We start from the raw sequence: 17220 nt of genomic DNA on the forward strand, positions 1-17220 counted from the left end.
AGCAGGTGCCCTTTGCATGGTCAGTAAAATGTCCTGCCACAAAGGGTGCCCCCCATTCCCTCTCGTTTTGCCTTTCAGCAGAGGTGCTCTGCCCCTTTCAAATATTTAGCAGTAGACTTCCTCTCAATGTGTGCTCACGCCTCCTGTTACTGTTAATGGAAGTTACACATGTGTGCTCACCAGGATGGGAAAGCCTTTATCCCATGTCGGGCAAAGACCCGTGATCCTGAATCTCTTTCTAAACTTCAGACCTGAAGAGAGCAGTGCAGGGAATTGCTGCTTTCTCACTATATTAGCTTCTTCAATTTCCTTTTAATTGGAGCCTGCAACCCAGATTCTTGTAACTTCAGGGGGATGAACAATACAAATTAAGATCTGGATGCTTTCCAGGAAGGGCCCAGTTCAAAGAACACTTTTTTTTTTTTTTTTAAGCACAGTTGTGGCTATTCACAAATCTCATGCAGTTGCCTAATGAGTCCGTATTTTCTTCTGAGGTTTCACATTTGCAAACTACACTGCTGAGAAAGTAAGTGAAGTGTTCACCCACCTCTGGTGTGAGCCAGCTGATTTAATGTACAGGACAGATAAATACTGGAATAGTCAAAATCCTAAACCAGTGGCACAAAACCTTCAAATACAATATCTTCCCCTTGTTCAAGACATTCATTTCTCCCCAAGAATTCTTTTTAATGTATAAGACTTCAATTTATGTTTAAGAACTAGTAAACTATAGCAGTTTGACAGCCATTCACACTTAATTCTGTGCATTAAACCAACAGCATTCTTTTCCACAAACATCCATTGTTAGGACAATGCTCTCAGACAGAATTTATGAGAAATGGAATTATGTTACCAAGGAGATAGCATTTACTATAATGAAGAGTAGATCCTAGAAAATGGCCCCTTTTACAGCAGCTCAGAGCAGAGCCACAAAAGCAATTGATTGGTCTTGGCATTTAGTCTTATATCAGCTGTGTCATCCATAGCTTCAGGAGTGAGAACACTAATCTAAAGTGACATTTCTGTTCTGGCGGGCTTTTCTGCCCTGATGAAAGCAATTACTTCATTCCTAAATGATAATTTGCAGGAGTTTCAACCACTTTAATTGATAATTTTTTTTTTGTTCTGAGTTCAATTGTGAAGTGATTAGCTGATTTGGTAAATAGAAATTTAAGGTGTGAAATATACAAGTTGCTCCAAGGTAAAGTGCTGTTTATTGGGTGGAGAGAAATTACTTGATAAAGCTGCAGTTTTTTCCATTATTATGGAATTGCCAGTTGTATAGCTTAAAGTTCTGGGGGAAAATGAAGAACAAAACACTTTGATTCACGAGGTTTTTGGCAGACCCCAAAGCATACAATGAATAGTTTGGTCTTGCTGTGGTTCATTCAAGGGTTATTTGAATCAAGGTGAACATTGGTTGAAAAGGGCTGCACAGACCTCTCAGCTTTCTTTATTACTATTCTAATGACTCATTCTGGAATTAAATCCTCTTATTTAAAGTGTTAAGAATAAAAACGCTCATTGGCTAAAACCAATTAATTTAATTATTAAGTTCAAACATACACAAGACATTTTCTGAAGATGAGGGAAGGCATTCTGTTGAATGGCTTTAATTACTCTTTTCATCTATTTTCCACAAGTCAAATGGGTCATGATTATTCAATCAGAATATATCTTAGTTTAGAAATGGTAAATATGCATCTTGGTTTTGATACTTTTTGAAATGTTATCAGTTGCAGATGTTTTTGACACATTTTTTTAAGCAATCAATTTCATATTTTCTTACATGTAGAAAAATGATGGTCATTTCACATGTTAAATGAGAAAAATAAAGCAAGAATGAAGGTCAAACTGATTTAGCACATCAAACAGTCTTTGTCAGCCAAGCTTAATATATCCTGAGTTTGTGGAACAAATGAAATTTTGCTGCTATGTTACACTTTGCTTCCAAACAACCATTACAACTGGTTTTATATATTGTGTGCGCATCAGACCATCAAACAGTGCATCTTTACTGACGTGTTGCTGCAGTGATGATCTACAGCAGCAATCTGCCATTTATATAAGGGCAAAATGTGCATCTATATTTAGTTGTGAAATTGGCCTATTATACTCTTGATGTTTACAGAGGCTAACATAAATTAATGATGACAGCTATGAGCAGTGCATTAGTTAAGCAGCATAGTTCTTACCTTGAACTTGAAGGTTCCAGTTTTAACTTCCAGCCTATACTGCCCAGTTTACTTCACATGTTAAATGAAGATTTCTGAATTTATTACCTTTTCTTAGAAAGCATTAAACGACTTCAATTTGGGAGCTTTGTTGTTCATAATTCTACCAGGTAATAGTTGTTTATGCTTTTCTCAATTACTTTACCTTGTAAGAAAGCTTATATTTACAATCATGCTGAAAAAAAAATACTCCTGAAAGAGTTTTTTTTTTTTCCTTTGATTTGATTGACTTTTAGCTCTGTTAAAAGTAGGGAGGGCTGCTTCACTAAAAGCAATGGAGGAAGAGTAAGCATTGCTTACAGAATCTTTATTGCATATTTTCCCTGGGAAGCCTCCTCATTCAGCTCATGTCGGGCAAGTGTAGGTACTGGAGTAACTATAGATTTCACTGTTAACTATGACCAGAGATCTGACAAGTATGCAGGTGTTCAAAGGTTCATGAGTTAAAATGTTGAAGCCTTTGATGAATTTTTGATGGCTGCATTTTTAATACAGGTCGACCTTCTTCCTTTGAGGCTGCATGCCAGATTAATTGATAAATAGTAGAAGTCTGTAGTGCTGGGTTCTCCTAAGCAAAACAAGTAGGAAAATCCATAAAAATCTGCCTTTGTGGATCCTTAGAAGTACTTTAAAAAGGTAAAATTTAAAGTGGTTTTGACCCTACCTCTCCTTTCCCCTACAGTTAGGTAATCAAAACCTGCCATGTCCCTTTATAAATACCAGATATTGTATTCTTAAAAGTTTACATGAAGGTATTCAAACTGAGGTATAGAGAGAGATTTTCATGGACAGATAGTATGGATATATCAATAATGTCAATAGAAAAAAAGCTGTTCTATTAATATTAAGAATTATAAAAATGGATGAATGTATGGCTATGAAGAAATCACTGAAGAGGAAGAAATATTTGGTTAAGTTGGCTTCCTTATTTCTCTGTGACTATCTGTTATTATTACTCTTTGTTATCCTCTGGAGATGTTCAGCTGCATTATTTCCATGACATACAACCATTTCTGTGAAAAGTCAAATTTGATCAACCACAAAGAGTAACTTCTTTTAATTTAATGAGTAATCAAGTCCAAGGATGTGTTTTCCCCATTATGGAATTGACTGTCACCTGATCTAGTTCTGTGAGAGATTCATGAAGGCTGCAAATCATGTCAGTTTTAGGATATAGGCTTTGTGATATTGGCACTTCCTTTTCTTTAACTTTGTTGTGGTTGTTGTCATATTTTGCTGGTTTTGGGCTTAAGCAGAATTTCATAATTTGGCTTTGGCCCCAGTATGGCAGCCAGGGAGGACAGATATCATCTAACTTCCATTCTTCCAAGAGCAGTGGATGTTTTGGGTGAGCTCTCCATGGTCCTGGATTTGGGGCTTTATCTGACTTCTCCTAAGAGAACTTTCAGATTTCTGATCTTTGGAAGATATTTTGAGAAATCACGTTCCTTCTAAGAGTATGTAAATGCTTTCTAAGTAAGAATTATCATTGCCATTTAAAAATCTTCTATAGTGCTTATACAATCTTTTTGAGTAATCCATTCTTTTAAGTGTTTATATGTTTGTTACAATTGTTTAAAAAGTGTTGGGAGCAGGAATGTCATGAAAATAGAAAGGAGACCAGTAAAGTAGAGGTCAGGGACCAGGGGCAGAAAGAAAGGGAGAGAATTGGAAAATACTATGAAATTATATTGACTAAATCATATTGTTATATTGTATGCATGTACAAATATGTAGCAATAAATCCCACTATTATGTCTAATCATAATGCACCAATAGAAATGTAGAAAAATTTGAAAAGTTACTTATTCCAGAAAAATTGCTTTTCCTGTAATTTAGTGCCATTTTTTTCAGTTTAGCATACTAAAAAAATGGCTATTTATTATCTTGTAAGAAAATAATTTACTTATAAACCTTTAAGCTTCCATTAATTAAACATATGTGTGTATTTAAACAACTCATTAAATACACTTGTGATATACAACGGATAAACCATAGGAATAATAATAATAAGAGGAAAAATAAGTAAGCAATAAAAGAGTATTATTTTTCTTATGTACACAATGTGATATGTCAGAACTAATGAATAGGAATCATTTTAATAAGAAAAGAGTATACATTATAAATGAGACTTGTGGACATTCAAAGAATAGAACTGTCAGTATAAAGTGAACTTAGGTTTCCATTTATCATTTTTTACATTGTATTAGTATGTGCCTGGAACCATTGTACACATGTTATGAAAAAACTCATTTTATTTTTGAGAAAAAAACCTGTGAAATAGATAGTATTATTATCTTATTTCACTGACAAAAAAATCCTGAGACTGCAGAAGTTAAATAACTGCTCAACTTTATATAATTAATAAGTAATAGAACCAGGATTTATACCTAGAAACTGTTTCCACATTCCATGTTTTATAAGAGGAAATGCTAGATATTAGATGATTAGTTACTTTTGTTTGGGATGATGGATCCCTGTTGATAATCTGAAAACCGTTTACTATGTACTGAGAATATACATACATACACATACATTTGCATATTTATATTGTATAAATGTATTCTATATGTGTATATAAATATACATGTGTGTATCTTTTGAAATTATTTCTTGATTTTGTCTTTTGTTGGTGGTCAGAATTATTGTTGAAAATGAAAATATAGCCATCAAAGAGAGTTGATATTTTCATGATCTTTGTTGAGGATTAATGGAGAGTCTTTTTGTTTTACTCTCTAAGGTTTGAATGGAAGAACATTAGAGCAGTGGGAAGTTTAAGCTCAGGAAGTAACTAATTGTCAATCTGAAGTTTAATCACTTTAAATGGATTAATACTATTTATTACATTTACTCATCTAAAGCTAATTTATTTTTTTCTTTAGTACTCCACAAATGCAACCACTTTTTAAAAAATCTGGAACAAAATATACAAATACAAAGTTTATTTTAGGTTTTAATGTAGTCCTTAATTCAATTTGAAAATTGCTTCTAACTAGGCTCAACTTTATAAAAGCAAGCAAAAGATTAATCCACAATCTGTATTATTGTCTTAAGGCCTTTATTTTCATCTATTATACCAGCATCTCAACCACCTTTATAATCCTTTGACTATATTTTGTTGCTGTTACCCTCAAAACCAATTATTACTTATTACATACACAGTGCTATCATTCTGAAAGTCTTTTAAACTATAGTGTCTGCATAATGATGTGATGCAGGAGTCATGGAAAACCTTTATTATTAAGATTATGGCCAAGAAGATTATTCCAGTTGGGTGATATAGTGTATATTACAGAAAAAAAAAAATTGGAGACAGAATACAGGAGAACAAGGAGGTAGCACTGTAGGTACATGAAATAAGTCCTGCTCAGGACCATTTTAGAAAAGTAACTGAAACATGATGCTTTGGCAGAGGCATCTGAAGCCATTAATATCTGCTTACTTTCCTTCCTTGAGTGGACATAGAAAAGCTGTTTCCCTTCTATCTATCTTTTGAGCCTTTTGGGTCAACCTCTGTGATCTTGGGCTTTGCTTTCCCACGAGGATCAATTCTTCTCTTTTTTAATCAAATCACATTTTAATTTATTTTTAACTGATTGTCAGAAAGCATGAAGGATGTACATATTAAGACATATTAATGGGGTGACATGTAACTTTTAATATATGTATATATATATATATTGCATAATGTTGAAATCAGGTTAAATTGATTGTATATATATTGCATAATGTTAAATCAGGTTAAGATTGAAATTAGGTTAAACACACTTATTTCTTCAAATATTTATTATTTCTTTGTGATGAAAACTTTCAAAATCCCTTCTTCTAGCTTTTGGAAATATACAGTACATGATTGTTTTCTGTAGTCACCTTACTGTGCAACACCCACAAGAGCTCCTTACTCCTAAATAACTATAGCCTAGTGTCCATTCATCTACCTTTTCTTATCTTTCCCGCCTCCCCTTAATGTTTCTGGTCCCCAGATGGATTAATTTTTTCTTAGTTTACAAATTAGCCTATGCATCAATATCAATTTCAGAGCAATTCTTTAATCCTCACTTTGGGTTGCAGAGAGAAATTCTTTGTATGGATATTAGGAATATTAATTATATAATAAATCAATTTATGTACATTTGGTTGACATATATAAAGAAAAATCACAGAAAACTACCTTCAAAATTGGCTTCCCAAATTGGCACCCAATTGTAAAATGACTTCATGATCCATATTTGACTATTTCTTGGGCTTACATCATTTTTAAGATCTTTAACTAGCTGACGTACTAAAGTTGGAAATTGTCATATGAAAATTCAGAATTTCACCTCTAGAGGTTGCAACACTGGAAACCTGGCAACACCAAAGCAGTGGTCAGATGAAACTGTGTGATGTACCTGTTTCAGGGTGGTGTCCTCCAGTTCCCCACAGCCCCCATCAGTCCTCTTCACTCATCGACATTTCCTGCCTCAGCCTTAAATGCCCTGGAGTTTGCAACCCCTACTCTGGAGCTTCACCCTAGTCACTTACTGGACCCCAAAAGTGCATGCTTAGCTCACCTTCTGAAGTAGTATTTGATTACAAGAATGCACAACAAAGCAAAGCACTGAATTTAAACCACTGCATCTTCCCCTATGTACAAGTGGTGGAAAAAACATGTCAAAAAGTAGAATTCCTTTGCCACAGCCAACTTACCTGTTGTTAGATAAATTGCTTTTATTATATAAAGGGAGGCCTAAGATTCTTCTAAGATGTTAACCTGGATCCTGGTATACTTACACTCTATCAGATCCTAAGACTTATCTCACTTTACTTACATAGTTTTTTAATAAGACAAAATTGACATTAATAGAATCAATTAGAGACAGACAAGATACTGAGAAATCAGTGACATAATAAATCTTTCCCTTGTAAATTAGTGATGTTCCTGCATATGGTTACTATCTGAGATGGATCAAGGAACAAAACTATCACCTAAGACTGCTGTTACTCTGAAAAATGATAGCATTTACTTGCCCAGTTTTGAAATATATAGTTAGCTAACAAGGAATCTTTCATTAACAGAGTGAACATGATACCCTGATTGGGTTAGTAACCTAGCAAGTATCTGACCAGAGCATTATGGCATTTCTTAAATGACATGGATATTCAGTAAGATATTTTGGAGTCTGTAGTGAATGCAATTTTCACTGTGAACAATGTCAGGGTTGCTCTAATGTAATCTGTAATATTATTGTCCATGGTGTGTGTGTGTGTGTGTGTGTGTGTGTGTGTGTGTGTGTGTGTATTTTAGTTGTTGATGGACATAATACATTTATTTAATTTATTTATTTTTATGTGGTGCTGAGGTTCAAATCTAGTGACTCACATATGCTAGGCAAACACTCTACCACTGAACCCTCAACCCCAACCCTCCATGGTATATTCATAGAGAATGAAGCTATACTGTTGAATCCATTTTGATCTACTCCTCTGGACTTGCTTACTTTCTTGTTTCTCTCTTGTTATTTTATGATGAAAATCAGATTCTAGATTCAAAGATTTAAAATGCCTTCAGAGTTCAATGACATGGATAATTTAAAATGATTATTAGTACCTTGGTACTGTAAATATTACCCAGTAACTTATCATCAGAGTCTGATTCTGAATGCATTTCTATGCAGACATAAAGCAGAGCGACTCAGAGAATGTGGAATTCTCCCATCAGATGCTCATACACAACTTCAGTTGTGCAAGATTCTGCCCTCAGCAATATGAGCCTACTTCAAACAGAAATGCACATGAATAGTTAAAGAAAAATGCTGGATCCCACCTGTTGCCTCTTCTGTGAAGTAATAAGTCTATAATGTTTATAAATTTTAATAATCCAGACAGGGATTTATCTTTCAACATTAAATTTATATTATCCAAAAGTTTGACTTTTGGGGGCATGTATTCTCTAGTATCTTGGAAAATCTATCTGTTTACTAATGCATGTCCATTAATAAAGAATTGCAGTGTTCTCTTATCAACCAAATATCAGCACATTTTGAATGTTGCATTGAAATCTTTATTTTCAATGTGATGTTTTCTTCGTCTGACTGAAGGTGTCGTGATCCTTCCTGAGGGCTGGAAACATCAACATTATATTTGTTGATTCTGTCAAAGTGAATTGTGTTTGTGTTTACCTTTTGTTCCCCAAGATTATAATTGAAATAAATTTTTCACAATGTTTCCTTTTGATGGTTTAAGATCCTATGGTAATGAGAATTGAATGAACCAAATCATTAGCTTGAGAATAGGTATGTGGATGCAAACCCAATTTTAAAATTGTTTATATCTGATAACATCAAGCCTCACCTATAAACCTTATGTTATGTCTTAGAAACAATGACTACATCTCAGTGCATGAACAATGAGAAGGGAAAAAATAAACCTAACAAGCAAAAGGCTACTTTTACTCATCGGAGTAAGTGTGACAAGAGGCCAGAGGTGGAATTTATGATTTTAATCACATTGTCTACAACTAATTCATTTTACCCTTGAATTTTTAAGTAGTTCTTAAGTAGATTTTTCCTGAGGAAGAAAGTAAATAAAGGAAAGCAGTTTCCCTCTGATGACAGATTCACTTATTCTAAACAATACTTTCTCACTACTTTGATTTCAGTTTACAAGCACTGAGAAAGGAGAAATCCCGAGATGCTGCTCGCTCCCGCCGGGGGAAGGAAAATTTTGAGTTCTATGAATTGGCCAAGTTGTTGCCTCTTCCTGCAGCCATCACCAGCCAGCTTGACAAGGCATCCATCATTCGACTGACAATTAGTTATCTGAAAATGAGGGACTTTGCTAATCAGGGGGACCCTCCGTGGAACTTGCGAATGGAAGGCCCTCCACCCAACACATCAGTAAAAGGTAAGTTTTAGGTCACAGTTCAGTATGGCATATGGTGGTCTGTAGCTATCTATAAGTCGAAATGTTTACCATCATCCTTTCTTCTTTTCCTGCATATCAAATCCTTTAAAGGGATACAAATGTGGAAATCTGAACTCTGCATGAGAAAGACACCATGTGAAGGTGAAATAAACCTCTTCTATTTCTATTTTATTTTCAAAAAGTCTTGTCAGCCTAAATATACTTCTGCTTTATATCAAATTTCTTAGAAATGAGAATGAGATGATTTACGTATAAGTGATTCTGGGATTTAATGTATGTTATATTAATACATATAAATTATTCTTGGTGGGTAGAATATGGAAATGCTTGTTAAAGGGTAGAACTAATAAGTTTTTCTTTAAGTAACCAGAGAGAGTAAGGGAGAGAGTCCAACTTGAGCAGGCATTTTTGAGTTAATGATTTTATTGACCATAAAAATCAATCCATGTATTAATGTTTCATGTTTCTCTATAGACATATTGCCTAAAAGTTATAAACATATATTTGTTCTTCAGATTCTTGATACAGTTACACTTTAAGCTCACTATTTTAAAATGTGGCGTCTTTTTTACTCTGACATTCAAGAGAGGTATTTTCCTATGAGTTCCCCAAATACCTAATACTTCATGGCATTTTTAGCATTTGAATATGCATGCATACCATTTACTGAGGTATATGTGGTGTTGGCCATTGATTTTCTGTCTTTACAGTTGTGTTATTCAAGGCGTAGGATTTAAAATGTCTGCTAGATTCTTATGTCCTGACCTTGTGTTTAGGCCCTTGATGAACATGGAATAAAATTAGGCATTTGGGAGACTGGATTATGTGCTTTAATTTGGTGATGACACCTTTCCAAATACGTTTGGAAAAATCCCAACAGTTTTAGCTGTTGTAGGAAAGGGTATTAGTGGGGAGGGTAAACTCTTTTATAGGACTGATTGAATTAAAGGGTCAAAAGCAGTGATTGTTTATGATTCCATAGTAAGAGCTGTGGTTATGTATGTGTACATGCATGTATGAATGCGTTATAGTTTGAGCATCCCTAATCTGAAAATCCTTAATCTGACATATACCAAAACTTTTGAGTACCAACATGATGCCACAACTGGGAAATTCCAGTTCATATTAAGTGCAAAATTATGTAAAATATTGTATAAAAGGCTCTGTTTATAAGGTATATCTGAAACATGAATGAATTTGGTGTTCACTCTTGGATCCCATCTACAAGATACTCATTACATATGTCCAGATAGTTCCAAATTTGAAAAAACCTGATACATGATTTCTGATATCTGGTCCAAGAATTTAAGATAAGGGATACTTTATTTACTTAAGAATTTACTTAAATTAAAAACCACCCTAAGATACCATCTCACTCCAGTAAGATTGGCAGTCATTATGAAGTCAAACAACAAGTGCTGGAGAGGATGTGCGGAAAAGGGTACACTTGTACATTGCTGGTGGGATTGCAAATTGGTGCGGCCAATTTGGAAAGCAGTATGGAGATTTCTTGGAAAGCTGGGAATGGAACTACCATTTGACCCAGCTATTTCCCTTCTTGGTCTATTCCCTAAAGACCTAAAAAAAGCATACTACAGGGACACTGCTACATTTATGTTCATAGCAGCACAATTCACAATAGCAAGACTGTGGAACCAATCTAGATGCCCTGCAATAGACGAATGGATAAAAAAAAAATGTGGCATTTATACACAATGGAGTATTACTTTGCATTAAAAAATGACAAAATCATAGAATTTGCAGGGAAATGGATGGCATTAGAGCAAATTATGCTAAGTGAAGCTAGCCAATCCCTAAAAAACAAATGCCAAATGTCTTCTTTGATATAAGGAGAGTAACTAAGAACAGAGTAGGGAGAAAGAGCATGAGAAGAAGATTAACATTAAACAGGGACAAGAGGTGGGAGGAAAAGGGAGAGAGAAGGGAAATTGCATGGAAATGGAAGGAGACCCTCAGGACTATACAAAATTACATACAAGAGGAAGTGAGGGGAAAGGGAAAAAAAAACAAGGGGGAGAAATGAATTACAGTAGATGGGGTAGAGAGAGAAGAGGGGAGGGGAGGGAGGGAAGGGGGGATAGTAGAGGATAGGAAAGGCAGCAGAATACAACAGACACTAGTATGGCAATATGTAAATCAGTGGATGTGTAACCGATGTGATTCTGCAATCTGTATATGGGGTAAAAATGGGAGTTCATAACCCACTTGAATCAAAGTGTGAAATATGATATGTCAAGAACTATGTAATGTTTTGAACAACCAACAATAAAAATTTTAAAAAAAGAATTTACTTATGCTTATGAGAGGAGGAAAATTAGAATTTAAATTTAACAGGTTATTTCTCTCTAGAACCGTGGTTGGCAAACATTGTTTGTAGAGGGTCATATAGTAAATATTTTAGGTTTTGGAGTCTACTAAATTCTGCCATTATAGTTTGAAATAAGGAATAGACAATATGTAAATGAAAGGATATGGCTGTGTTCCAGCAAAACTGTATTTACAAACAGGCAGCAGCCTCTGAATTTAGCTCAGAGGCCATAGTTTGTGGACCATTGATCTAGAGTATATGACGCTGTTAAGGTTAAGGAGAATACACATCAGAGGTACTTCTCAAGGACAGGATGTCAGTACAAGTTAGCCCATGACAAATAAATGAAGGCACATTCTTCAGTCCTTTTATAATTCTTCTGCCCTCTAGAATGTGAACATAATCTTGATAAGACACTAATGCATTTTCTAGGTACTAAAGTAATAGTGAACTTTCCCAAAGTAAAGATGTGCATATACTTTTAGTGTATATACATTAGATTTATTTTTTCACTCTAGTTTGAGGCATGCCTGTTTTTATGTTTATGCCAAATCATGCAAAATGAAATGATAAGTCAAATATGTTAGAAACCCCACAGTATGGAAAAATATTATTATTCGATTTGCAAAAATTGTTAAACTGGACTTATATTTTCTTTGTTGAGCATAGTTGTCTTTTATTTTTGTTTTTATTTTAAAAGGAGTTTGCAGTGAATAGTCTTTCTTGGGAGTATTGGTGACTAAAGTGGAAAAATTTGGTGGCTCCATTGTTTGTTTATTCTTCTCTGATGTGATAGTCCAGTTTACATTTAGAATTATGGCCTTTTACAGATGCAGGCTTTTAGATCACATAGAACTATTCCCTCATTTTACATATAAGAAAATGATTTTGCTATTAAGTGTTAGTAGATCTAAGACAAAAATCCAGTTTTCTTGCCTTCTGTCTAGCACTCTTTCACATCATATTTTTTATAAATGACATTTGTTTTGAATCTTCATTATTAAACATTCCAGGTGAGAATTTTATGAGCTTTAGACTGTCACTAGCAATTGACTTTTTTTTGTGTGTGTGGTTCTATCAACTCTGTAACCCTTTATGATGATTAGGGTAAATAAGATGATAACACATGGCCTCTGCCCTCCATGGGTGTTGCTGTCTTTGGAAGGGCATGGTGGTGGTATCACTAAAGAACAATGGGGAGCCTAGAAGGAGATAAGAGATTTTATTATTTAAACAATTCTAGCCAGATGATGTCAGAACATCCACAGTTAGTACATGTTCACTGCCACTCTTAGTAAATTGGTGATGGGCTAAAATTAGAGATTGTGCATGGTGACTCCATACAGTCTCTGCTGTCTCTCTTAAAAGTTGCTAGAAAGGGTTGGGGTTGTAGCTCAGTGGTACAGTGTTCGCCTCACATGTGGAAGGCACTGGGTTCCATCCTCAGCACCACAAAAAAATAAAATAAAGGCATTGTGTCCAAATACAACTAAAAAGTGTTTTTTAAAAAGTTGCTAGAAAGGCACTTGGTACTCTCTACCTGCTGCTTCTGCTGTGCAATATATGTACAATTTATTGCCTTACTCTAGTTCTTTAATGCAAAACTGCTACTCATTCTGATCAAACATTCATGAAACAACAACATCAAAAGAAATTCATTTTAATTTATTAAGGTCTTCTATGTTATGCCCTTGAAGAAGTTCATGTGGATAAACAAGCTTATATAAACAGCCTGCAGCACTATGTGAAGTCAGTTCATAATCCAACAATAAAGACGATAGACGTTATACTTTGTGCCTCTCCAAGCAGTCTCTTGAATAAACCTAAAGGCATTTGGAAATTTATATAAAAAGTACTTACACGATGTAGGCAGCATTTTTTTTAATGTGAAGAGTTGATCATGTTAATAATTAAATTTCAAAGCTTAAATTTAAATTTGTCCCACACAACTATGTAGAAGTTTAATCATTTTAATTTACTGCTTCAGAATGGTCTTTTACTCTGCCCTGTGTTTATCACATCTTTTCTTAACAGTCTATAAAGGTGGATGAGTTTGTTTTGTGATATCCATTTTATACAGATTATTACGAGTTGTGCTTGCAGGAAGAACACTCAGGTGACAGTGTATAATATGTCCTGAGTCAATTACCTCATGGAAATGATATGTTAAGCAACTGGAAGGTAACAGATATTTTTTCCTATTATTTTAGAAATATCTGTATTGTTATAATACAGATCAAATCTACAGTGAATGTTATGCATTATTCAAGAAATGACCAGGCATTCTCAGCAGTGTTTCATTCAGCTAAATAACTGATGATTGTAACCTTTAAAGAAATCTCATTGTGGTGACTGTTGGTAAATCACTTCTCCATTCATAGTAATCTCTATTTAGAGGCTATCTAGAAACCATTATATCTTTTATTAATCTTAAAAGCAATAGCTGCTGATTTGACATTTGCTAAAACTAGATAAATTTTCTGTCTTTCTAATATCACAGACTTCAGTCAATTTTTGGAGTGTGTCTGCTGCAACTCTATTAATCCAGGAATATTTGCCATTGTAAGCATAAGTTTTATTTCAATTTAAATATTGAATCTTTTAAACAACAATTTGCCTATGTCTGTGACAGCCAACAATGCTAAAATATGTAAAATATAAGACACCCTTAGCCCTTGAAAAGGAACAATTGAAAAATATGCAAGGCAACTGGTGATTAAAACTGCCTGAACACATTAGTGAAGAGCTTTACCTCTTGCACAGAATTTGTCTTCACTCTTCAGGTATCTATTGTGAATTAAGTAGTAGTTTTTTCTGAGAGGAGAGATTAGCAGTCTTTATTTAAGCCACATGTTACCTATCCTTTGTCAAAGACAGGACTCTTATTTAAACAATGATGCTTAGTGGGTTCCTTTACAATAGTCTCCCAGGGTAAATGACTATAGATGATCTTCTAGAGTGACATTGCGTTACAGCTACAATGGTTGTCCCTAAAACTTGGACAGCATTTTGTAAAATGATTTTTGTTTTAGAGGAAAGGTAGAAATTCTAAGACCATCTGAGTGATGGGTCTTCTTAGGTTAAACAGTTCAGAGGTCCTCCATTTTCTGTTTTCCCATTTTACCAAATGCTAAGGAGCATTTTCTTTTTCTAAGTGATGTCCGTGCATTAGGACAAGTTCATATTCCTCCTTACCAAAAACCTGTGAGATGAAAGTTCTTGGATTTCATACCCAGTCATGCAAACTCAGCCCATTCCTTTTTTTCTTTTTACACAGGCAAAGTATTGAACAGAGAGAACCCCTTAGTTCTGAGCAAAAAGCTTTGTGTGGGACTTTTTGGAGAGTAGGGTAAACAATGGAAACATGGTTCTCTTGATTCCTATTCTTATTTCCATCATCTTCAGTAGAATAAGGACCAATGCCTCTGTTCTGGTCTCTAACTCCATTTGTCTCAACCCAGATGATAATGGCACGAAATAGAAACAGAACCATCCAAAAGCTGAGCGGCACCAGTGCTCACTGCTAGTTTGTTTTGGGAGTGAGTGCCAGATCTTACGAGTATATAGAAATATGATGTAATATGAGTGCCTTTTCTTAGGTATGCTTCCAGAAAGCATGCTATTGTCATTTTATAGATTTATAGTAGAACTTCTGAAAGAAACTCATCTAAGAACTAACTTTTTACTTTGTATTATGATAGGGCAAGCAATGTTTACATAACTATGCTTACCAGTAATCCTCCTCCGTGTTACTGGTTGGGAAGGGCATTCTGCCAAATGGGGGCTCTATGGTGGCAGAACATGTCTCTGAGACTACTTCTTTGGACTGTCATAGTTTATCATGAAAAGGTACGCTCCAACCAATTGAAAAATAACAAAGCAATTTAGCATGAAAAATATCATATGGCATTGCTACACGCTTGTTTCAGTCAACTTTCTTGCTTCTGTTACTAAAAGACTTGGCAAGAACTGTTAGAGGAGGAAAAGTTTGTTTGGGGGCTCACAGTTTCAGAGGTCTCAGTCCATATATGGCTGACCCCTTTTCTGAGGGCCTAAGGTAAGGCATGTTAGAAGAGTGTGGCTGAGGAAAGCAGCTGGGAACATGGCACCAGGCAACAGGGAGAGTGACTCCACTCACCAGGGATAAAATATATACCCCAATACATGTCCCTAATGACCCATCTCCTCTGGCCACACCCTACTTGTCTATAGTTACCACCCAGTTAATCCCTATCAGGAAATTAATGCACGGATTAGGTTAAGGCACTCATAACCTAAACGTTTCATCCCGAAGCCCTCTTGTGTTGTCTCATACTTGTGCTTTTGGAGGATACCTAATATCTAAACCATAACAATGCTACTGTCAAAGGGTTTGACTGGTAACCATCATTCCCAAGTATGTTTGGAATTATTGAGCACCCAGAATTACTCTCAATTTTAAACACTGACTCAAGAAAAGCATATTTTATTGAGAATACATGAATATTGTGATGTACCAGTTAGCTATTACCAGGGAACAAACATCATAGGCTTGGCTTACACCTAATGCTGTCTTTTTGGTCCACACTGCTTTGGTCAGAGCAAGCTGTGTGAGCAAGACCAAAGTCCATGAACAAGGAATATATGTGTGTGTGTATACACACACATATATGCAAGTTTTATGTATATATGTATACACATACACACACACACATAAAACACAGATCCAATTCATGAATATAGGGTACAGAATAGGAATGGGTAATCAGGGGTACTCCTTGTGTTTCATACACACACACACACACACACAAAGAAGTATAAATGAGAAAATTCTATAAAGGTTTCTGGAAGTATGGCACAAAAGTATGTATATTCTCAAGCATCCTGCATCAAAATTCATCAATCTGCCCATCTCTCCACTATCATCTCATTTCTCTTCAGCAGTACCAGTTGCCATACAACATGTATTTATGTCCTTGTACATGCCATTGTCTGACTGGGATGACCTTTCCTTGTAGGAGTGAAAAGATAATACTATTTCCTTACCATCACAAGGGTCATGGCCAACATTCACATAACACAACCATACAAATTTGCAAGAGAGGACTGTGATGAATTTATTTAATTAAAGTTTTATGTAATGTTGAAGTCTTCAGAAATGAAGATCCCCCAATCCAGGGGAAATTGTGTATTTTTATGTTTAGATTCATTGAGGAATGGAGAACCATGTAGAAATATGATTGGACAAAAGCTATGGTAATAACTAAGGGGAGAACCCAGCAAGCCTTATTGTTCAGTCCTTCCCCACCTCTTTGTACAACTTTTCTTCATAGAAGAATCTTCAGAGAAGGGTGAGATCACATGGAGACATTTCCAGGTTTTATAACTTACTCTGGGGGAGAGAAGTTCTAATTTCTTTTTTTTTTTTAATTTGTTCTAATTAGTTATTCATGACAGTAGAATGAATTTTGTATCCAAATAGAGCACAACTTTTCATTTCTCTGGTTGTACACAATATAGAGTCACACATATGTGCAGTCATACATGTACCTAGAGTAATGATGTTCATCTCATTCCACCATTTTTCCTACTCCCATGCCCCTTCCCTTCCCTCATTCATCCAATCAAAGTTCCTGCATTCTCCTCATGCCCCCCCACATTTATGGATCAGCATCCATTTATGAGAGAGAAAATTTGGCCTTTGGTTTTTGAGATTGGCTTATTTCGCTTAGCATGATATTCTCCAACTCCATCCATTTACCTGCAAATTTC

The 17220-nt window shown here is 35.1% G+C and overlaps 1 protein-coding gene across 6 annotated transcripts in view; it reads left to right on the forward strand.

Moving 5' to 3' along the window:
* Npas3 (neuronal PAS domain protein 3) overlaps positions 1-17220 on the forward strand; it is an 834969-nt gene that overhangs the window by 254609 nt on the left and 563140 nt on the right. For 5 of the 6 annotated variants that reach the window (XM_076848200.2, XM_076848202.2, XM_076848203.2 and 2 more), the window contains one exon: positions 8875-9119. In XM_076848200.2, coding sequence (XP_076704315.1) covers positions 8875-9119 — 245 coding nt within the window. Of the gene's footprint in view, positions 1-8874; positions 9120-9230; positions 9282-17220 lie in introns of all 6 variants that reach the window. The other variant, XM_076848201.2, reaches the window with a different exon arrangement.

The sequence above is a fragment of the Callospermophilus lateralis genome, chromosome 3 (genome assembly GCF_048772815.1).
Source record: "Callospermophilus lateralis isolate mCalLat2 chromosome 3, mCalLat2.hap1, whole genome shotgun sequence".
Taxonomy (NCBI): domain Eukaryota; kingdom Metazoa; phylum Chordata; class Mammalia; order Rodentia; family Sciuridae; genus Callospermophilus; species Callospermophilus lateralis.